Source organism: Eptesicus fuscus, chromosome 17 (assembly GCF_027574615.1).
Source record: "Eptesicus fuscus isolate TK198812 chromosome 17, DD_ASM_mEF_20220401, whole genome shotgun sequence".
NCBI classification, from domain to species: domain Eukaryota; kingdom Metazoa; phylum Chordata; class Mammalia; order Chiroptera; family Vespertilionidae; genus Eptesicus; species Eptesicus fuscus.
In genome coordinates, this window is record NC_072489.1 from 8,996,244 (window position 1) to 9,019,619 (window position 23,376).

The window sequence follows — 23,376 nt, forward strand, 5'->3', positions numbered from 1 at the left end:
ACCAAAGTTTTGTCACTTATAAGATAAGGATATAAGTAGTTCCTACCTGATGTATTTTTGGAGGGAATTCAAGGAAGGAATGTAAATTTTGTGACACATGTCAAGCATTAAATAATGTTAACTTAATTACTCTGACATATCTGATTTCTCATGTAGTTTGATATAAGAAAAACTAAACACCTACTTTTTATCATAACCCCTCTACAAGTACACATATATTTGTTCATAAATCCAAATTTTATTTTATAAGAAAACATGATATATTAAAATGAATGAAAACATCTTTGTTCATATAAGTCTAAGTTAGAGATTTCAGCCCAGAGAAAAATGATCCTTACTTCTATATCTCTAATGAAATTTAAAAATTAGGGCATCTTATGAATTAATTTGACCAACATGTGAGCCTGTTAGATTTAAATGAACACACTCCAATTCATTCAAAATAAGCAGCGTCACATTAAGGAAAATATCCTCACTTCATATCATCCAAACAGGAGTTAGAAACATGATTTTTAACCTGGGGGATGAATATATGGTACTCAATATATGGGAAAGTTTAAGAAATAACTTTGTCAATTTTGCATCTATACACATTTAAACTGTAAACATTTCTATGCCTCTCATTATAGAAAATTCAGTGTTTCTTCTTAAACTTCAAAATATATAAATTCTTTCAGAGAAAATTTAAAAGATTTTAGTTAGCAATCTGATTTTTCCCAAGTTTCATAAAATTTTGATTTTTAAAAATGTATACTAGAGTTTACTCAGACTTTGCATATATTATGCTATCCTAAAAACAATGTCAAATCACAAACAAGACATTTAACTGACAGTTCATTTTATTTTTTCCATATAAGAATGAATCACATTTGCATGAAAGGTTTCCCACAAGATCTACAGCTCTCCCTGTGGCTTGCTAATATGTTTGCAAATGGCATTGCACCTGCTTTTATACAAACATCTTTGATGCCTAGAGTATCCAATGCATCAGGGCATTGTCAGAGAAATAGCTGCATGACAAATAGCTTAAATGGATGTAATGAGATATGCTCCATGATTGAGCATCCGGCACTGTAAGCAGATAGTTCTCAGATGAGAAATGCCTCTTCATGATCAATGTGCCTTCCAAACTTTGCCAATCTGATGTGCCCTTTGGCCATCTGGATTATTGGTCGGATTTCTCACACACCTCAATGAGTACTTGTCTATTCCATCTCCTGATCTGTTCACACTTTGAGGGAAAGTTCAAACATCTGACTCTAAGATTCTCAATTTTCCCTCATGTATGCATGAATGAGTAGGCTAAGTCATGAATTCAAATAATCTTTTTCGATTATTGGTTTAATATGAATTAATTTTTTATCACAAATATTTCACAATTTTGTGTTTTCATGCACCTTCAAGTTACATTAGTTAACTTTTTTTTTTAACTACTATTGTATTCCAGAGTGGTATTTGTTGTTGAAATTTCCATTTGTCCCAATCCCAGAAGCACCATTAAGAGAAATTCATGAATGTAATTAAGGAAAAATCCTTTTGAATGCTGACAGTTTTATGGACATTAGGTTTGGCATGGCTTATTCAATAGGAGAGTTATTCTTTACAATTAATAAATCAATTCGGAAAACTTTTTGGTTAAGTGTTTTTAGTGAAGGTGATATTCTCTCTCTAGTATAAAGAAGCGACTCTAGAGACCTCATAGACCAGATAGACTGAAGGAGAAATCTCACTCTCAAGTGGAAGCAAATGAGTAAGGACAGCTTTGGACTGTGGCATCACTGGGTACAGTTTATCTGCTTTGGCTGGTACTCAGCTTAAATGTTTCTTCCTCTGGGAGGTTGTCTCTGAACTTCCCTAGCCCATTTAGCTTCATTCTTTATTATATTTTGCCTATGCCATTTTTATTTATAGCACCTCTTATATCACCTCAAATACATGTAACTTTCACTTTTTTTAGGGTCAGATCCCTTAGACTTAAAGGGATGTGGATTTTATATCTGTATCTTCAATATCTTATCTATCTAGCACATAGTACAATAAATGCATGCTGGTTAAATAATAATAAGATTCTTGAAGCATATGATGTGGAGTTCCCTGCTCTAAAAAGGAATTTGCATGAAGCATTCAGGTTTTGAGTCTGATCAATAAGGGTTCACATAGATGTGGCTCCTGGGTAACAAAGACTTGGAAAGAAGGCACCTGAGTTTTGATTATCACTTTGTGACCCATGTTCCAACTCAAGGGAAGATGAAATTAGCATTGCCCCAGGCAAGCATGATAAAGTTGAGAATAAAGGTATTCAGAACTCATTAAAACTGAACTGGCACTGATTATTTTCCGGCACCACAATATACCTACGTGACTAAGCTATGCCGGCATTTCTGCTTCCCAACTGAACTGATACCTAGAGATGCCTTGTTACTGGGATGACGTCACCTTCAATGGAAGAACTTTTATTTATGTGAATTCTAAAATCTCAAGTTAAATATGAAAATTTTGTGTTCAAAGCAACAAAATAATTTTACATATTCAGTTAGAGCAACCTGTGAGGGTAAATAGTGTCTAGAACTAGTGAGATCAGCAGAAACAGTTTATTTACTAACCTGTTCAACATTACAAACAATCCTTCATTAGTCGCCGCTATCTATATGCATATGCCCTCTCTTCAACTCCAACTTGTTGCCCATCCCCTTTCCTCCATGGCAATCTCTACTGCTGGAGTCAATATTCACACACAGAGAACTGATTGCCTATAAGGCTTTACAGCAAGATTCACTATGTTCTTAGTCTTGAGTTGCATATAGATGATCTATATAATATTTTTTACCAACTGGTTAGCCAATTATTTTAAATTTTTAATAGACCTCTTAATACATATCTTGGTTCTTTAGCAAATTACTATGCTATAAGGTGCCAGTGTCCTCAGGACTAGAGGTCCTAAGGAAAAGCCCAGTAGGATGATGACTGGTTAATTATCACGTTCAACAGTGATCATTAACATTGATGTAGCAATTTCTGTTTACTATAACTGTGGCCACCCACTTGTAGGATCTGAAGCTACCCTATCCCCACCACCACCCATGAGCTACCTCCTGCATCTGCAGTCACTCTGCTACATAACACCTGAACTGAAGCTCTGTCCTCAAAGCCTGCAATCACCACAGTGCAAGGGGGCAAATCCCTATCCACTATGGCTGGTACCATCGTCCTCAAAGTGACTGTCGATGCTGGAACCTCCTTGCTGCTCATCCTTACCATCATCAGCAAATGAGGAAAGTATCAACCAACCACGTGTCCTTCTCAACATACAATTTATACTCTACTGCTTGACCACAACCATAAATTTCTGTACTTCCTAGTCCATATGACTACAACTTCCTTTCCATGCCAACAACTTCTTTGATTACTCCCATGATGACTACTCATTGATTCCAATGAGATAAAACACCCGTTCTTCACTTCTTTCCACACCTACCTTACATTCCAGAAAGCTTCATTTGAATATTTTCCTCAACTTCATTGCCCTTAGGAGTTTTCATCACCTCAATTTAAAAAATCCCAAACCTGCAGGAGTTGAGCTGTCTGTCTGCTTTTTCTATAATCTAATACTGATATAAATAGAGCACTAATAAATAATATCACACAACAGAGAGATTCAATTCCCATTTAAATATGCAATCACTAATCAATTAACCCTAAAACTTCCAGCAATACAACTACTAAATTGACATCTCCCAGATATAACAAAGGCATCCAGAACTCAACATTTCCGAACTTAATCTAGGAAACATTTCTCATAAATTTTTTCCTTTCCCAGTATTGTTTTTCAGTAGAAGGGCTCACATTTTATCTAAATATGAAAACTATAAACCCTGCAGTCATCCTAGGAATTTCCTCTTTCTAACCTTCAACCTCAATTCGTCTCAACTACTTGATATCATGTTTTAAATATCTATCATTTCTATCCTATATCTTGCTTGGCATTGGTATTAAGAAACTTGCAATTTTATATTTATCAGTATTATTACCTGATTATCATCTATAAGCTTACTAGACTATAAGCCCCATTGAACCAGGATTTTTTAGTCCATTTTTACTCATTATTTTATTTCTAGCATTTTGCAGTTTTTCTTTACTTACAGTGAGCACTAGATAAATATTTTCTGAATAAATAGGTGAATGAATAAATGAATACAAGTAAATGTATGTATCACAATAAACATATTATGTATGAAGCAAGTATTCATAATCCTTATCATGTAAGAGAAAATCAGAAGCTTAACAAAGGTCAATTAAGCAGAGAATTATGAGTTTGGAAATAAATTTAGGCTATCTCCATTTAACTAACTTCAACTCTTAAGAATCTTTCCACATTAGCACCATGATGCATATCAACCTCATGCAAACCTTTTTTTTTCCATTGTATTTTTAATTTAGACTCAGAAAAGTGTGACCCATTCTTAATGTAATTATCTATGGATATAGAGAATAATTCCCGTGGAAGGCATTCTAATGTTTTTAAAAACACGCCATTCACTGCTAGTACTTTCAAAAGAAATATTTTAATTTTGTAAAATGAAAAGTTTATATAGTCCATACTCACAATTAAGATTGGTACCAAAATGTATTCAAAGCAATCATCATGTGAAAGGAAAAGGAATTAGAGCAGAAAATAACAAAAGTGACATTTTTAAACCATCACAGTTATTTTCTATCTTTTATTGAGTGTTTGCCATCTTGTAAACATTGTGCTAAGCAATTTATACATGCAGTAAAAGAGGAATGATTATTATCCCTATTTTACGGATAAGAAAATTGAGAATTAGAGCAAACAATCAAAGCCAGGAGCCAAATCTAACTTCTGTAGGATTCCAGAGCTGCACTTAACATTAAATTGACTTCCCAATAAGTAGTTAAGCCTTTCATTTTGAGCCATTACTTAGTGAAAAATAGACAAAAACATTTTTTTCTACTAATAGCATCTGATAATGAAACATTTCAAGTATAATTAGATGGAAAAGGAGAACAAAGACATTTCAAACTTCACTTTTTCCAGATTTTTAAGAAGCAAATATTTTATTCTTACCCATGAATTCAATTCCCAAGTGGTCTGCTACACAGAAGTCAGCATGTGAGAAAGGGAAACAGAAAGAGAGAAGATGATTAGAAAAATTCCACATGGAAATAAACGTGTATAAGACTCTCATTTTAAAGGGAAAAAAAATGTGTCTCAATTTTAACTGCATATTATTTGGGGAAAGATAATTTACAATTGCCCACAATAAGGGGTGCTCTGAACATGATTGGTATTTTCCCAAAGCCTGAAACTTTAGGTGCAATAATATTGCATCTGTTACCAAGTATGCAAAGTATAAAGTTAGGCCTTAAGAAAGAAAGAAACGTTCACACAAAAAATATCTGGTACTAAATTGATTTTTAGAAATAATGGTATTTTATGTAAAACTAGAGGCCCGGTGCACAAAAATTCATGCACTTGCCGGGGGGAGGTGGTCCCTCAGCCCAGCCCGCGCCCTCTTGCAGTCAGACATCCTTAGCACTGCAGAGGAGGCAGGAGAGCCTCCCGCCACCGCTGCTGCACTCCCAGCCTTCAGCCCAGCTTGTGGCTGAGCAGAGCTCCCCCTGTGGGAGCGCACTGATCACCAGGGGGCAGCTCCTGCATTGAGCATCTGCCCCCTGGTGGTCAGTGCACATCATAGCGACCGGTCGTCCCGGTACTTCCACCATTAGCGTCAATTACCCTTGTATTACATAGAATGACTACTTGTTCAACATTTACTTATTGTACTCTTTGCTATGAATAAGTAGAGAACTTTTACATGATTGGCCTTCACCAGGTGCTGATCACCTTCACAAAAAAGCAATAATGTTGTATTTTTTTCCTGTTATTTGTTAGATGAGAAAAACTGCACTTCAGCAAGATTAAAAATTACATTGGCCCCAAATGATGAGGCAGATCTAGGGCACAAATCCAGTTGATCTGAACCCCAAGCCCTCTGACGGTTAAGCTCCACCACTTCCTACCAAAAATGAATGACCATGTGCCATGTACATGTGGGCTGCCCACCGTTTTACCAGCTAATGTCTGCCTGTGATCAGCAGAGTAATAAACTGAGCCTAGCTATGCACAGGCATTGGGCCTTAGAGGTCCGGTCATCTAGATGGTGCCTCATTTAATCATTCGATTATTCACTCATTCAAGTTTTTATTTTTTATTTTATTATTATTTTATTTTATTTTATTTTATTTTTGTCTCCTTAGCCTACTACACCATGGCTTTGATTCCTTTCACTTCTATCTCCATCTCTGTCCATTCTCCAGGTGTCCGTCCCCCTCCAGGCCTCAGTCCCTCTCTCAGTCTTCCTTCACCCTCCTCTGTTCCTTCCTCGAGGTGTGTCACTCACTTCTCTGTCTCAGCCTCTCACTCCCTGTATCTCTCCGCAGGCTGCTGCCAGCTCCCTTCCAGGCCCGGCATCCACATCTGTTGAGAGGTCTCCTCCCTGAGGACATCCTCATCTCATTTACCTCTCCCACTGCCGCCACCACCACCGCCACCACCTTGCAGCTGCTGCCCTGGCCTCAGTTTCCCTGGACTCCCTCCTGTCTCAGTAAAGATTGGAGGCTCTTCTCACTGCACAGCCTGGTTACCATTCCACTCATTCACTTTTTAAATTCCTTTCATTACTGATGATTTCTGCTGCAGCAATATGTTACATAAATGAGAATAAATGAAAAAAGTATGGCTACAATTGTATTTTTTTCTAAGACTTATTACTGAGCTCCCTTTTATGAATTCTTTATTTAGCAAAGGAGTTTTTCTTTTTAGAAAATGTGTATTTAGTTATCTTGAATAATTCAGTGCTTTTCCTATTTGTAAATAATTCATTTTTTAATTTCATTGTGGTAAAATATATATAGACTAAAAATTGTCATCTTAACCATTTTAAGTGTATAGTTCAGTGTCATTAATTGCATTCACAATGTGGCAAACATTACCACTATATTTCCAAAACGTTTCCATAACCCCACAGAGAAACTGTACCCACTGAGCAATAATTTCATATTTTTCCCTCTCTGCAGCCTCTGGTAATTTCTAATCTACTACTCTCTCTCTACAATTTTGCCTGTATATAGTTCATTTTTTTCATCGATTAGTACCTATATTAAATGAGAATGACTCATATAAAAAATGGTAACAGAGTTTTTAAAAAGTAGATATATTACTTTCTTTACATGCCTTTTATTTTGACTGCTTAATATATACTGATAGATATTTAGCACACTTTCATGAAAAGACACAATTTTTGTTCTCCAGTAATTCAGAAATCAGTGGGAGCCCACAGAGAAAAGGCTCTGGTAATTCTTAGTAACAGTGCTATAGTAGGAAGCCAAGGACCCATAAGTTTGATCCCAGGATAAAGCTAAAGTGCTATGTGAAAGAATAGAGACTGTAGAAAAGTTGGCAAGCTTATGTTTGAGTTCTAATGTGAATAAGAATCTTCATTCTTTAAAAAAATTTTTAATTGATTTTTAGAGAGAGAGAGGAGGGAGAGGGAGAGATCGAGAAACATCAGTGTGAGAGGGGAAACATCAATCAGCTGCCTCCTGCACACTACCTCCTGGGGGGATCAAGCCAAAAACCTAGGCATGTGCCCTGATCAGGAATTGAACTGGCAACTTCTCAGTGCCTGGGACTATGCTCAACCAACTGAGCCACCCAGCCAGGGCAGAAGCTTCATTCTTAATTTTTAGAGGAGCTTCCATATTGTTTTCTATAATAGCTGTACAAGTTTACATTCCCACCAGCATGAACGAATAAGGGCTCCTTTTTCTCCACAACCTCTCAAACACTTGTTATCACTTGTCTTGTTGATAATGGCCATTCTAACAGGTGTGAGGTGATATGTCATTGTAGTTTTGATTGCATTTCCCTAATAGCTAGTATAGTTGAGCATCTTTTCATATATCTGTTGGCTATTTGTATATCTTCTTAAGATAGGTATTTGTTCAGGCTCTCTGCTCATTTTTCTTATTGGATTCTTTGTTTAGTGTTGAGTTGCATGAGTTCTTTATATATTTTGTATATTAATCCCTTGTCAAAGCTGTCGTTTGCAAATATCATTTATTCGGTCGCTTGCCTTTTTGTTTTGTTGGCAGTTTCTTTTGCTGTGCAGGAGCTTTTTAGTTTGATATAGTCCCATTCATTTATTTTTGCCTTTACTTCCCTTGTCTGTGGGAAGATAAAATTATCTCTTGATAAAATTATCCAAGGACCATAAATTTAGTACTTATGGTTTCTCCTATGCAACTTCCTGTTTCAGCTCTTATATTTAGATCTTTGATCCATTTTGAATTAATTTTTGTATAAGGGGCAAACAGTAACCTAGTTTCATTCTTTTGCATGTAGCTTTCCAATTTTCCCAGCACCATTTATAGAAGAGGCTTTCTTTTCTCCATTGTACATTTTTTACTTCTTTGTCAAAAATCATTTGCCCATATACATGTGGTTTTATTTCTGGGCTCTCAATTCTCTTCCATTGGTCTGTGTGTCTGTCAATACTATGTGGTTTTTCTTATTGTAGCTCTGTAGTATAATTTGAAGTCAGGAGTATGATACCTCCAACTTAGTTCTTTTCCCTCAGGATTGCTTTGGCTATTCTGGGTTTATGATTCCATACCAATTTGATGACATAATTTTTTAAAATTTATATTTATTGATTATAAAGTGAGAGAAAGGAAGAGAGAGAAAGAGATAGAGAGACCACTGGTTTTTTTGTTTCACTTATTTATGCATTAATTAGTTTATTCCTGAATGTGCCCTGATTGGATCAAAACCACAACCTTGGCATATCAGGATGACACTCTAATCAACTGAGCTACCTGGCCAGTGCCAAACCTGATGATATTTTGTTCTGTTTCTTTAAAAATGAAAGCAGTGAGGGGATTAAGCAGAAACACACACACACAACACAACTTTTAAATTCAATTAAAAAAAAACCACAAGATAAGACGGACACAAACAGATACTTGTATACCAATATGCACAACAGCATTAATTGTAATAGTCAATAAGTGGAAACAACACATATGTCCATCAACCAATGAAAGGAGAAACAAAATGTGATAGTATCCATATAATGGAAAGTTATTTGGCATAAAAATGCATGACATACTGATATTTGCTACATGTATGAACTTTGAAAGCATCATACTAAAAAGCTAGATGCATAAAAGAACACATGTGGTATAATTCCATTTATATGAAATGTCTAGAAGAGGCAAATTTATAGACAAGAAAAACAGATTAATGATTGCCGGTGGGGCAGGAAGCGGTGGAAGGGACAAATGGAGAGGGACTATTCAGTGGGACAGGGTTTCTTTTTGGAGTGATGAAAATGTTCTGGAATTAGATAATGATGATGTTTGCACAACAATGTGAGTATACTAAAGCCCTGAATTATATACTTTAAAATGGTTATAATGGTGAATTTTATGTTAGGTGAATTTTTGCCTCAATAAAAAAATGTTAATCTGAATACAAACAAAGTTGCCATTGGAATTGTAATGGGGATTGCACTAAATCTGCATATTGCTTTGGGTAATATGGCCATTTTAATATGTTTATCTTTCCAATCCATAAACGTGGAATATCTTTCACATCTGTGTGATAGGAGATATGGAGAATCAAGCTCTGCGAGTCTGGAGATTGCACTAAGAAGTGGGTGGCATGTTTGATGAATTTGAGGGCAATCTCAATACTTTATGATGGAAGAAATCAGAATTTGAAAATTATTCAAATACTAAAAAGTATAGGTAGAATTCTTAAGGAAAAAGAAATCTATCTTCTTTTAACATAGTAGGAAAATTACATCTAATCAATATAGTTATAATGCTCAGAAATACTATCAAGCAAGGTGGCATTTATATTCTTGGGTTTTAAAGGGAAATTCTTAATTTTTATAACGACATTTGTGACACCAGTGAAATATACAAATAAAATGTTAGGTCTCAATTAAAATCTCTCTGTCTTTCTCTCACGTGCACACACACAGACATTTCCATACTTTTATCAAAGCGCTAAATACTAATCTTTATCACAGATTTAAAGATACTAATAGACCTTGTTTCATATAAAAGGATCAATAAAGATCCATGAAGAACACAACAGAAAAGCAATTAATTTTGTCAACTGAGTTACATAGGACCTAAACCACAGTATTTCTCATAACCCTTAATTACCGATTTCTTAAAGCAAACAGTTTTCCTGGGACTATGCCAGGGTGCGTGAGAAAATCAAGAGGTGTATGGTGAGAATTAATCAACCGATCATCCACTTATTTATTCCTCAACAAACCATGTGCCAAGAACTGCCCAGATAGTGGGGTGGAAGAGAAGGTATAGGACTTAAGCAAAAACATTTGATTTTCCTTATGGTGCATAGTAGGATGTATTATTTCCATGTTTTTAACAGTTTGATTAACTTTTATATGTAAAAGTTATAGTTTTTTAGAATATTCACACTCGTTTTATATAATAATGGCTACTATTTATTGAGCACTTACTCTGTGCCAGGAATGGATTTAAATATTATCTTGCAGAAATTTATGAGAATAAGATTGTCATCATTCTCATTTTCTAGATGAGGAATATAGGCAGAGAGAGTTCAAGAAATTTCCCTGAATTTGGGAAATGTGGAGGAAACCACATTGCTGGTAGGTGGTAGAAACACAATTGAACCTAAGCAGCTTGAACATTAGCCACTTTTTATACTCAAGGCATACATTGACCCTAAAAATGAAGAAAACCTAATTCTTACAAAATCATCAGGTAATAAGATGCCCAGGGAGGATTTTTTAATCCACTAAGAGGACAAATTGTTTTCAGGTATCCTCAGGCACTGTAGAAGCACTTATTTACCTGCATACCTTATTATTATTATTATTATTATTATTATTATTATTATTTTATTTTAAATTCTCACCCAAGGATATTTTTCCATTGATTTTTAAAAATATTTTTGTTGACTTCAGAGAGGAAGGGAGGAAGCGAGGGAGGGAGGGAGGGGGAGAGAGAGAGAAAGAGAGAGAGAGATCAATGATGGGAGAGTATCATTGATCAGCTGCCTCCTGCACACCTCCTACCCACAACCTGAACATGTGCCCTTGACCAGAATCGAACCTGGGACCCTTCAGTTCACAGGCAGACACTCTATTGATGGGGCCAAACTGGCTATGGCTCCATTTATTTTTAGAGAAAGTGAAAGGGAGTGGGAGAGACAGAAAGAGAGAAACATCAATGTGAGAGAGATACATCAATTGGTTGCCTCCTGGGGCTGGGGATTGAGCCTAAAACAAAGATATGTGCCCTTGACTGGAATGGAACCTGAAACCCTGCAGTACATGTGCTGACACTGACATCACTGAGCCAAACCAGCTAGGACACACCTTAGGTAGAAGAGGGTTCCCTCTCTCAAAGAAACCAAATTGGCAAATCATTAGTATTTCTTCATTGATTACTAGCAAGATTTCTTTATACTAAGGTTGGCCTATGTGAAGTTGTTTGATTGTATGTGTACCAAGGGATATACAGAGTTCTATCTGAATGTTTGCCAAACTGAAGCAAAGAATCTTAAAATTGGCAACATATTTAACAAATGCCAACAACTCTGCTGCAGACCTTAAACCTTCACAAGATTTGTGGTCTAGGTAGGTGACCTCAGTTTTATGTTTTTTATTTAGTATTCTATAAAGTCAAAAACTCTTGAAAATTCAAGGCCCACACATTTCCCAAGTGTCCTGACTCCTTGTGTGTGAGCAATTCAAAACCTCTTGTTCACAGGCTAGACAGACAATTGAGGGTGACCAACCATTTTCTCGGGTGTGTGGACGGGGGGAGTGGGCAGGGTAAAGACCAGTAACAAAACCAATACTTGACTTGATTCCAATCTTAGGGCAGGAGGAGACAAGTTGTGGTCCAACCCATGACTAAAAACTCACTGCAATGAAGCATTGGGACAATGAGATATGAATGTGAGTTTCAGTGTCATTCCTATATTAAAAGTAACTGAACAAGGTAATTCTATCATAGAATAGTCCAAAATGTGGTGTTTAAATCCTAGTTTCCTGGAATGTGGAAAAGCATGTTACATTAAAAATATTATTCAATGCTTGAGAAATTTAGAATACTGGCTTAAAGTTCAACAGGCTTCTCCACAGCAAGAATCCCCAAAGGCCTTCATATGTATGCCACGGCTCTCCTGGAGGTGATTCGGTAGGCTTTATTTCCCAGATTGATGTAAACAACCATGTTAGCATAAAACCCCTGTGGAGCTAGTGATCTAAAGTACTCACTCTAGGAAATATATGCCAGATAAGGGTGGAGGAAACCAGCCACTCAACTATAAAACATCTTGGCTATAAATGGTTATCTTTATAACTGCAATGAAATATGCCCCTCTGTAGATTACACCAACAGATCCTTGTCAAGTGATTTTCAATAATAACACTTTAGGAAGAGGTAGTCCGAACAGAGAAGTCAACATTGGAGTTATGAAGATAAAAAGTTGATTCTTGAATGTTTGCTGACCCCTACCACCTGAGCTTAGTATTCCCTAGTTTTTTCTAGAATCATTGTTAAGAGATATAATTGTCTCATACTTCAATAGTGGGTCTGTGTATTCTGCTTGCTCCCAGATAAGATCATGGACAAAGTGATCAGGTTCATATATCAAGATATGGTCATGTATGTCCAAGTTTATTATAACAAGCCAGGCAAACTAGGAAAGGCTTGGATACACTCTTAGATCTCTGAGTAGGAGGGGAACAAAGTCTGATGGAAGACCTGGATGTGATTGTTGAGGGAAGCTTCAGTCTGGAATTAATACATGGATCTATATGCAACCAAAACCCAAGGTTTGGCTACCTACCAAACTCGTGAGACAGGGGCTGGTGAAAAAGGAAAGAGGTTTATTCAAGTGCTGGTAACCTGAGAAAATGGGAGACTCTTGTAGCAAAGCCCATTTCAACATTTCAGTGCAGGCAGAGGTTCTTATAAGGAGGGAGAGGGAGAGGGAGAGGGAAAACAGAACAAAGAAATCAAGGGGAGGGGTGGAAAAGTTCTCTACGTGCAGGCCAGAACAGTCCATTCTGATAGGGACCTAGAAACTGGTCAAGTGATGGTTTGGTGTGAATCATCCTGATTTTATGTCACCCTGGTTTAACAGTTAAAGTTCAGCAAATCTCCCAGAGCTGTGATGACCTAAGGTCAGAGTCTGTATCTTTTGAAGTTTGTTCCTAGGATTCTTATACAAACACTAGAGGCTCGGTGCATGAAATTCGTGCATGGACGGGGGGTGTCCCTCAGCTCAGCCTGCACCCTCTCCAATCCAGGACTGCTGGCTCCCAACTGCTCACCTGCCAGCCTTCCTGATTGCCCCTAACCGCTTCTGCCTGCCAGCCTGATCACCCCCTAACCACTCCGTTGCCAGCCTGATTGATGCCTAACTGTTCCCCTGCCAGCCTGTTTGCCCCCAACTTCTCTCCTCTGCCATCCTGGTCACCCCTAACTGCCCTCCCCTGCAGAGTTGATTGCCTCCAACTGCCCTCCCTTGCAGGCGTGGTCCCTCTCAACTGCCCTCCCTTGCAGGCCTGTTGCCTCCCAACTGCCCTCCCCTGCTGGCCATCTTGTGGTGGCCATCTTGTGTCCACATGGGGGCAGGATCTTTGACCACATGGGGGCAGCCATATTGTGTGTTGGAGTGATGGTCAATCTGCATATTACTCTTTTATTAGATAGGATAGAGGCCTGGTGCACGGGTGGGGGCCAGCTGGTTTGCCCTAAAGGGTGTCCCAGATCAGGGTGGGGGTTCCCTTGGGGCATAGGGCTGCCTGAGTGAGGGGCCTGTGATGGTTTGCAGGCCAGCCACGCCCCCTGGCAACCCAAGAGGAGGCCCTGGTATCTGGAATTTATTTACCTTCTACAATTGAAACTTTGTAGCCTAGAGTGGAGCCAAGCCCCCTGCTTGCTCCATGGCCGGCAGCCATTTCTGTTGGGGTTTGTGTATATCTTCTATAATTGAAACTTTGTAGCCTTAAGTGGAGGCCTGGGCTGGCCAGGGTGTGTGGAAAGCTTTGCTTCTTCCATTGCTGGGGGAAACCCTTGCCTCCTGCTCTTTCCAGCTCCATAGCTGCTGCCATTTCTGTTTGGATTTGTTTACATTCTATAATTGAAACTTTGTAGCCTTGAGTGGAGGCTTAGGCCTGCAGAAAGCTTGGCTTCCTCTGTTGCCTGGGAAACCCAAGCCTCCCTCCAGCTCTCTGTGGCTGTAGCCATCTTGGTTGGGTTTATTTGTATATTTGCTCCTGATTGGCTGGTGGGCGTGGCTGGTGGGTGTAGCAGAGCTAGGGTCAATTTGCAAATTACTCTTTTATTAGGTAGGATACTGTTTATCTCCAAGCTACATATCAGTCAGAGTTAGCATTTACAGAAACAGTGGCTAAAGAATGGTGAGGTGGGTTGCAACCCCCCACTGTTACACATAGAATATATACCTTTCAAAACAGATAAGGAATCAGGTGATTGGGGGCTAGGGTTCACCACAGGCTACCAGAGTATATAACTGTGTCATTAGGGGGGAAGAAAATCTGTCAACTGGAAACAGAGTAGCAGCTTAGACCTGAATCTCTCAGACCTTAAGGCCCACAATAGGAAGGAAAGGAGAGCTATCAAGATAATGAGCTCACTCCTGAAGGGCAGGCAGTAAAGTTCCTTTCTAGGTACTGTGTTAGAGTCTATAAAATTATCCTACAAGAAGAGAAATATTAACAGGAATATTTTTCCAGCTATTTAGTGCAAGAGCTATGATATGAATGCAAGTTAGATTCTAAATTCCATGCTCCCTCCACTAAAATATATTGCCTCATTGAATGCATAATTTTATTTTTATCACCACATATACATTTGATTTTAAAATTTATACATGTTACCAAGACTGGTGTTGGCACAGTTGATTATAGCATCCTCCCATACACCAAAAAGTAGCAGGTTCAATCTCTGGTCAGGGTGCATGCAGGAGGCAAAGGATTGATGTTTCTCTCTAACATACCTCCCTCTCTCTAAAGTCATATATATATATGAATAAAATTTGGAAAGTGAAGAATTGATACCTTTCTTACTACTTCCTAAAAGTAATTACTGTTATTTTTTTGTTCTAGATTTTTGTCTTTGAACTGTATATGTAAAATAAATTTAAAATCAATTTTACACAAAATCAACTTGCATCACATGCCTAAATCCGAGGACTCTCTGTCCATTTCAGCTCTATAGTTCCAATCCCCTTCTCTCCTCCATCACACCAGAACTGACAGGTTTTTTCTACTGCTGATAGTAAGCCCTGACATTATTACTGTGGCCAGCCTAACACCAGACAGGTCATCAATCATGGAGAAGCAAAACCACTTTTCCAGAAAATCAAACAGTCCCATTCTCCTATTCATGGGCTTTGCTATAAAACCTAGCCTCTTTGTTTCTCTTCTCCAAAGCTCTGTTACTGATTTCTGTTGAACAGACACACCTTTATTTTACATTCTTCTCTCATCCTGTAACTAAGAATATTCATTTGCATCAAAGAAGAAGCAGGCAGCCTTGGAGACCGTGCCACGTGTTTATGCATTGCAAACTCAAGATGGGCATTTTGCTCTGTAAAATGGAATATCAAAACAGGGTCACAGCTGAGGTTTATGAGTGACTCTTATTTAGGCTGCTCTTCAAAGTTATATCTTGCCTAAATAGCTTGTAGAGTTTTCCAGTGAAAACATCTTAGAGCACTAGGCTCAACTCTGATTCCATGTCCACAATCATTGAATGAAAAACTAAATAAGAATTCCCATTATATAAAATAATTCTTCATTCAAAAACCCCACTGCTTCTTCAGTTTTATAACTAACTAGAGGCCCATTGCACTGATTCACGCACTGGTAGGGTTCCTCAGCCTGGTCTGTGCCCTCTTGCAATCCAGGACCCCTTGGGGGATGTCGGATAGCCAGTTTCGGCCTGATCCCCACAGGCCTGATCCAGACAAGAGGGAGCCTGATCCCTGCAGGTCCAATCCAGACAGGAGGGAGCCCGATCCTGTGGATTGAGCATCTGTCCCCTGGTGGTCAGCGTGCCTCGTAGCAACTGGTCATAGTGACTGGTCAACCAATTGTTTGGTCACTTAGGCTTTTATATATAGAGATGATAATAAATCTGTATAGGTGACTGCACAAGGAGATACTGCTCTGGAGACTCACAATCATTCCCCAGCATCTTCTAATATGTTATTGACTTTCCCCTTCTCATATTTTCTCAATGGGCACTTCTACACACTTTATTTCATGTAATTTACAAAATTAGCCTGCAGAGCAGTGCTACTGAGTCTCATTTAATAACTGAAAACAATAAGCCTCTGTAAAAAATGAGATGCTTAGGGTGGAAAAGTATCTCAAATCCCAGGAGTGATGGGGAGTTGTTTATCACTCCAGACTATCACAGTCAGACATTTTCTTGGTGTTTGATAAAGATGCATTGAATGGAAAAAAATGCCATCTGGTCAGCTCCCTTGCTCACTACATGTGAGACCTGTATTCCTTCAAAGCATATCCAGCCCGCTTTCTGTCACCTCAGTTTTTAAGAATTCCAAGTAACATGACACTTTGGTGACAACTCCTTCAATATTAAAAAAAAAACAACCAGTATTGACAAACGTTTCTAGAAAACGCTCCCAAGTCAAAGTATATTTAATTACCATTTACATGACTATACAATTTTGGAGTTCAAAATCACCAGATTAATATCTGAGAAAGTCAAACATACGCATACTTTGGTCACATGATTTTTTGATGTTTTTCTTGATTTTAGCTAGAGAGGAAGGGAGAGGGATAGAGAGATAGAAACATCGATGAGAGAGAGAAACATCAATGAGAGGAACATCAAGCGGCCGCCTCTTGCACTCCCCTACTGGGGATAGAGCCCACAAATCGGGCATGTGCCCTGACCAGGAATTGAACTGGTGACCTCCTGGTTCATGGGTCAATGCTCAACCACGGAGCCACACCGGCTGGGCTGTCACATGATTTTTGTATGTAATTTAAGATTCTCTTGAACAAGTTATCAATTATAAGGAAAATATTAAATTTGCTGTGGTAATTAAAATATTATTACACATGCTATTTCAGGACTTACCCCTTAGTAGTTTCAAACTACTTAAGCAATCTTTTAAATAGCTATCTTGTACACTTTTACTGATTCTAACTTTTAAACTTCAATCTATTTTAGTATCCATGAAGACATACAGAAGAGATTATGATTAATAGACATAAGGATTGTAATAAAATAAGGGCAAGTCTTCTAAAAGACAAAACTAAACAAAGAGGATAGAAAGTATGTGGCAATCAGCATTATATCTGTTTGTATAGTTTGCACACTAATTACTTAAAGCCTTTGTTAACACATTGTTTTAATGCTATGTTTTTAATCATACTCCTGAATTCAAAATTGCAATGTCTTCATAATGAATACTAATTCAGAAGATGATGGGCAGATTTTAAGAAAAAATAATCTGAACGACACTCCACTAAACAAAGAACAAAGACAACTAATTCCCACCTCCCCACAGAGATCACAGCTTTGAAACATGGAGATCCCCCAAAAGGAGACTTCTGCTTCCCACCTACCAAAGACAGAGGGACCAAAGGAAAGATGCCCCAGAGGACCTGTGTGAGGTACACGATTCTTGATCCTGGACCAACTTCCCAAAGTATTTACCTGGAACCGTGGTCGGCAAACTGCGGCTCGCGAGCCACATGCAGCTCTTTGGCCCCTTGAGTGTGGCTCTTCCACAAAATACCATGGCCTGGGTGAGTCTATTTTGAAGAAGTGGCATTAGAAGAAGTTTAAGTTTAAAAAATGTGGCTCTCAAAAGAAATTTCAATCATTGTACTGTTGATATTTGGCTCTGTTGACTAATGAGTTTGTCGAACACTGACCTGGAACATCAGAGGCATTGATGTAATGGAACTGACCAAAAGCCTCATTCATGATGAAGCAAGAAAGAAAATTCATGCCAAGAAAGTAGCAAAGAGAATTCATTTTAGGGTGCAAGTTAAGGTCATAATCAGAAAGAGGCTCATTTAGGTTAGGACTCAGGAAACTGGAAGCAGTGGAGGCAGTGTAATTTATGATTGGTTGGGGTAGCTGTTTCAGGATCAAGGCCCAAACAAGCATACGTGTTGGAAGCTTATTTTTGAGTGATGTCTGAAATTTGGGGGACACTATGGAGAAACTGGGGAGGACAAGACAAGCAGACCTGACAGTTGTTGCTTATCCTTTTGGTAACTACTCTTTCAGTGGGGCTTCTATTTAGTGGCGGCACCTGTGGCCTCTGATGGGTGTGCTTGTCCACTGTCAATGCCTGCTCAGTGCTGTTTGCTATGCTAGTATTTTGTCTCCTGCAAAGGTATTCATTTGTATTGTATTACAAATCATTCTTCTAATGCAAAAGGTAGCTCATTATTTAAAGTTTTCCTGTAGGGAATCACTTAAAAATATGAAAATAAAAATCACCTGTTTCCCTCACCTCTCTCAGCATTCTGTTCTGCCAACCCGTCCCCTAGTAGGCCCCATACGTCCATACCTGTTTTTGTTCCGGCCAGTCCGCTGGCTTTGAAATCTTTCTTGATGGATTTACAAGTCTTCCTCCTGCAAACTCATTCTATCTTTGAAGGCCCACCTCCTCCTGAAGCCATCTCTGAATGCCTAAAATAACGTTATCTGCTCCATTTTTATAATAATGGGATCTGTGTTTAGATGTAGGACCATTATGCCTTGAATTATAACTAGTGGGGATATGTCTATACCATAACTAATTAGGTAAACTGGGATCTTCTACATCCCCTCTTCACTTCTGCTAGTGTCTCTCAGATAGCAGACACGTAAATGTTCATTGAATCTTTTGGAAGATATATTGTGAGCTTTTTAAAAAAAATCAGGTCTACAAACTATAATGTTTTCTCTTAGCTATATTTGCCACCTTAGCCTTCCAGATTTTCTGGGAATTTCAAGTAGGTGTCCGTTAAAACACACACACACACACACACACACACACACACACACTGTATTTGGGGTTACATAGTGTAATTGCCATTGATTTGTGAATCACCTGAAGGGCAGAAAAACAAAAGAAAAAAAGAAATAGGTAAAGCCTTTTCTTTCTCCATTCTAACCCCTCAGTCAACTGAGGCTTTCATATAGGACTCAGTGGTCGGCAAACTCATTAGTCAACAGAGCCAAATATCAACAGTACAACGATTTAAATTTCTTTTGAGAGCCAAAGTTTTTAAACTTAAACTTCTTCTAATGCCACTTCTTCAAAATAGACTCGCCCAGGCCATGGTATTTTGTGGAAGAGCCACACTCAAGGGGCCAAAAAGCCACATGTGGCTCGCGAGCCAGCTTGCCGACCATGGATACAGGTGACTGGTCATGTAAGAAGTTCTTACTTTAATGTCTTTAGAAAATAGAAAAGAAAAGGGTCTTGATAGGCACTAGGGTTGAAGAGAAGAAGCCACTTCTGGCAGTCCTGTTCTCCACTCCTGCCACATCCCCTGCCTGTTTTCCACACGCACCTGAGCTTTGTTTGTGGAGTGAATGCAAGTGCTTCAACACAACAGGCTTTTTAGAGCTTCCGATCTTTGGAAGAGCTGCTTTCTCTTGCTCATCTTTTTAGACTCAGCTCAAACAATTCCAAGACAGGGGTTCTTTCCAGTCACAAATCCTTGGCTCTTTCAATTCTATTCTGTGCGCATGTGTCTGGCAATCTCACTTCCTTCCAGACTATGCACCCTATCTAGCAGGTAGTAGCTGCTCAAAGCATTGTTGTTGACTATAAACACAAAAGTATGTGAATCAAATCCATGTATTTGTTTAAATGCACACATTCATAGTAATTAATATTTGGCATTATGCTTTTAAAATGATAAGAAAAATGAGAAAACTGGGAAGGAAATATGGCAACACTATAGTTTGTATTGTTAATTATGATTCATTGTTTCATTCTGACAAGATAAAACATTCCAATATTGGGAAACATATTTTTATAAGCACTGGTATGGGAATAGTTTCATAGCCTATGATCTTTATGCTGGGTATTTCTATTATCAAGCTTAAAAGTCACATCAAATTATACTTATAAACCCTGAACACCTGGGAATACTTGATAATGAGCATGACAAAGGGCACATTTGAGCTAACTAATGGACTAATTTATTACTTTGCAGACTTTAAATGTAGCAGTAGGATGAAACTTTTTTTTCCTAAATGCATAATCACCTGAGACTGTTATTTGTCTCATTTAAATGCAAAGAACAATTCTTTTTATACCTGCTTCCTAAATCCATTTAGCAGTTAATAACATAAGGACTACTGTAAGCTTCTCTTATTTAATAGAAATAAAGAAATGGAAATTAACTGGCAGAGCCTTCGCCCATAATGACTTCCCCCAGAGTAGATTGCTCTTAGTAGTACAGAAAAATCAAAGGAAGCTTCTTTATTAAAATAATGGAAGAAACCATCTACACCAGGGGTCCTCAAACTTTTTAAACAGGAGGCCAGTTCATTGTCCCTCAGACTGTTGGAGGGCCGGACTATAGTTTAACCCTTTGCACTCGCTTGCTTTTTTCTCGATTCCTTTATTTTAATGCTAACCATGTCGAGTCACACTCGACATCTGAGTGCAAAAGGTTAAAAATAAAACTATGAACAAATTCCTATGCACACTGCACATATCTATTTTGAAGTAAAAAAACAAAACAGCAAAAACACCTGCATGTGGCCCGCGGGCCGTAGTTTGAGGACGCCTGATCTACACTAATAAAAGAGAAATATGCAAATTGACTGTACCTTAAACGATGCCCACCAACCAATCAGGAGTGAGTATGCAAATTAATCCAACAAAGATGGTGGGTTAATTTGCATACACAGGCGCTGAGTGGCTGGGGGCGGGGCGGGACGCTTCTGCACCACCCCAGCCACTTTGGGCAGCGTGGGAAGTCGGGGTTGGAGTGGAAAAAGGCGGCTTCTCGGCCAGAGTGGAAAGAGGCGGCTCTGGGGCTGGAGCAGAAAGGTGTTGCCGGCAGCCAGGGAAAGGAAGGCCCATTCTTACACAAATCTTTGTGTATCAGGCTTCTAGTCCTACATAATAAAAGGGTAATATGCAAATTGACCCTAATGGTGGAACAACCAGAAAGACCACTGGACCAGTCACTATGAGGCACACTGACCACCTTTTGGTCCCTTTCCCTGGCTGGCAGGCTTTGATCGCCTGATGGCAAACGAGGAACCGGGGGTGGGTGGCAAGGCCAGCGAGCGGGCGGGAACAGCCAACCTCTCAGTCCCTTCCCCTGGCCATCAGGCACCAATCACCCGATGGCAAACAGGGAACTGGGGGTGGGGGTGGGTGGTGGCGGAGGGCGGGGCAGCCAGGGAAGATGGCTCTGATTGCAGGCCAGGCCTAGGGACCATACCTGTGCACAAATTTCATGTGCTGGACCTCTATTATCTAATAATGCCTATAATTAGCTGGATATTCAGTTGAATCCAGGTACTTTGAAGCTCTTACCCTCATCCTTCCACTACCTTCTTCTATAGTCTTCATAACTTTCTCTATCTATTTTCTAGATATTTGAATGGAAATAATAATTTTACTGGGCATTCCATTAGTAAAATAACCTTTCAAAACGATGTGCAGATGTTAGAACTGAGTCTGAGTAAATTTTTTTAATTTTAATTTTACATCACTTAGACATTATTAGCAAGGCAAATGAATAGAGTCCCCAACATCAGCCCTTGAAAGTGCCATCTGCAAATGATGTACTTGAGACTCTGTATGACATCCTCCTCGCTGTCCTCATAGCACACTAGTATTTTACAGATGAGGAAACTGAGATTCAGAGAAGTGGACTGACTTGCCCAAGATAGGAAGAATCTAATTTCATTAAACCATGTTGCCATCGACCTTGGAAAACTTTCCGCCTTGCTTAGTATGCCATGTACTAGTACATCAGACATCAATGATTCAGCCCCACCTGCTGCTCCAGGCCCCCCTCCCTCATGGAAATGTGCATCCTAGTCTGGACCAGAGCGGGAAAGTTACCAAAGATACATGATAATACATACTTCATATGAATTAACTTCTGAGGAGTCAAAAAAAGGAGAGTGAGGGAGATTAAAGTACTGTATTATGTAATATCTCTAATAAATGCATAATTAATGAGTACATTCCATCAGATTGTACATGAGCAGGGCAAGTCATTGGAAGTGAAGAGAGAATATGTCATAAAGTGAAAGGTGGTGAGGGGTTGAGTTGTGTTGATATTTGGAGGAGGAGCATTAGGGCAGAAAGAGCAGCCGGTCCATGGCTCCAAGGAAGTAGAATGATTCTGGGTGTCAGGGTGTCAAGGTGGTTGAATTGGAAAGGGAGAGGGGAGATGGTAGTAGTGTACGGTCAGAGAGTTCATGGAGGACAAGTGGTATAGGTCTATTTTTTATTTGGATGATGACTTTGGCTTCTATTCTGAGTGACACGGAGCCACAGGAGGGATTTTTGAGGAAAGGAATAATGTGATCTGACTTTGAAGACATCTCTCTGCTGCTGTGTTGGAAGAGGCTACAGGAGGGGAGACAGTTGAAAGCAGATGAATCAGGGAGAAGACTACTGTGGAACAACTTCCAGGTGAAGTATGCATCATCATGTATCTTTGGTAGTTTTCCCTCTCTCATCCATTCTATGAGGGAGAGGCTCCACTGCACATTCATTTGCTAGAGCTGCCATAACGAAGTACCACAGCCTGGGTGGCTTAAACAACATAAACTTACTGTCTCACAATTCTCAAGGCTGGAAATCGGACATCAAGGTGTCAGAGGGGTTGGTTGCTTCTGAGGGATGTGAGGGAGAATGTGCTCCATGCCTCCTGCTAGCTTCTGGGGGTTTGCTGGCAATCTTCGGCATTCCTTGGCTTATGGATACATTCCCCATTTCTGCATTGATCTTTATACGATATTCTCTCTGTGTGCATATTGGTTCCAAATTTCCCCTTTTTATAAGGTCATTAGTCACATTTGATCAGGACCCATCTTAATGACCTCATTTTAATTTTATTACCTCTGTAAAAACTTTATCTCCAAACAAGATTACAATCTAGGAAGGGAATTCAGAATTGAGGGTTAGGACTTTAATGTATAAATTTTGGAGACACTAGTCAACCCCTAACAACCTGTTTGTTTTTTTATTCATTGTATGTATGACATTTAAGACAATAGCTGGTA

The 23,376-nt window shown here is 38.9% G+C and overlaps 1 protein-coding gene across 3 annotated transcripts in view; it reads right to left on the reverse strand.

The window, feature by feature from the left end:
- NRG3 (neuregulin 3) overlaps nt 1-23,376 on the reverse strand; it is a 1,064,346-nt gene that overhangs the window by 122,199 nt on the left and 918,771 nt on the right. For 2 of the 3 annotated variants that reach the window (XM_054729072.1, XM_008149153.3), the window contains exon 4: nt 5,087-5,113. In XM_054729072.1, coding sequence (XP_054585047.1) covers nt 5,087-5,113 — 27 coding nt within the window. The remainder of the gene's footprint in view (nt 1-5,086; nt 5,114-23,376) is intronic. The other variant, XM_054729073.1, reaches the window with a different exon arrangement.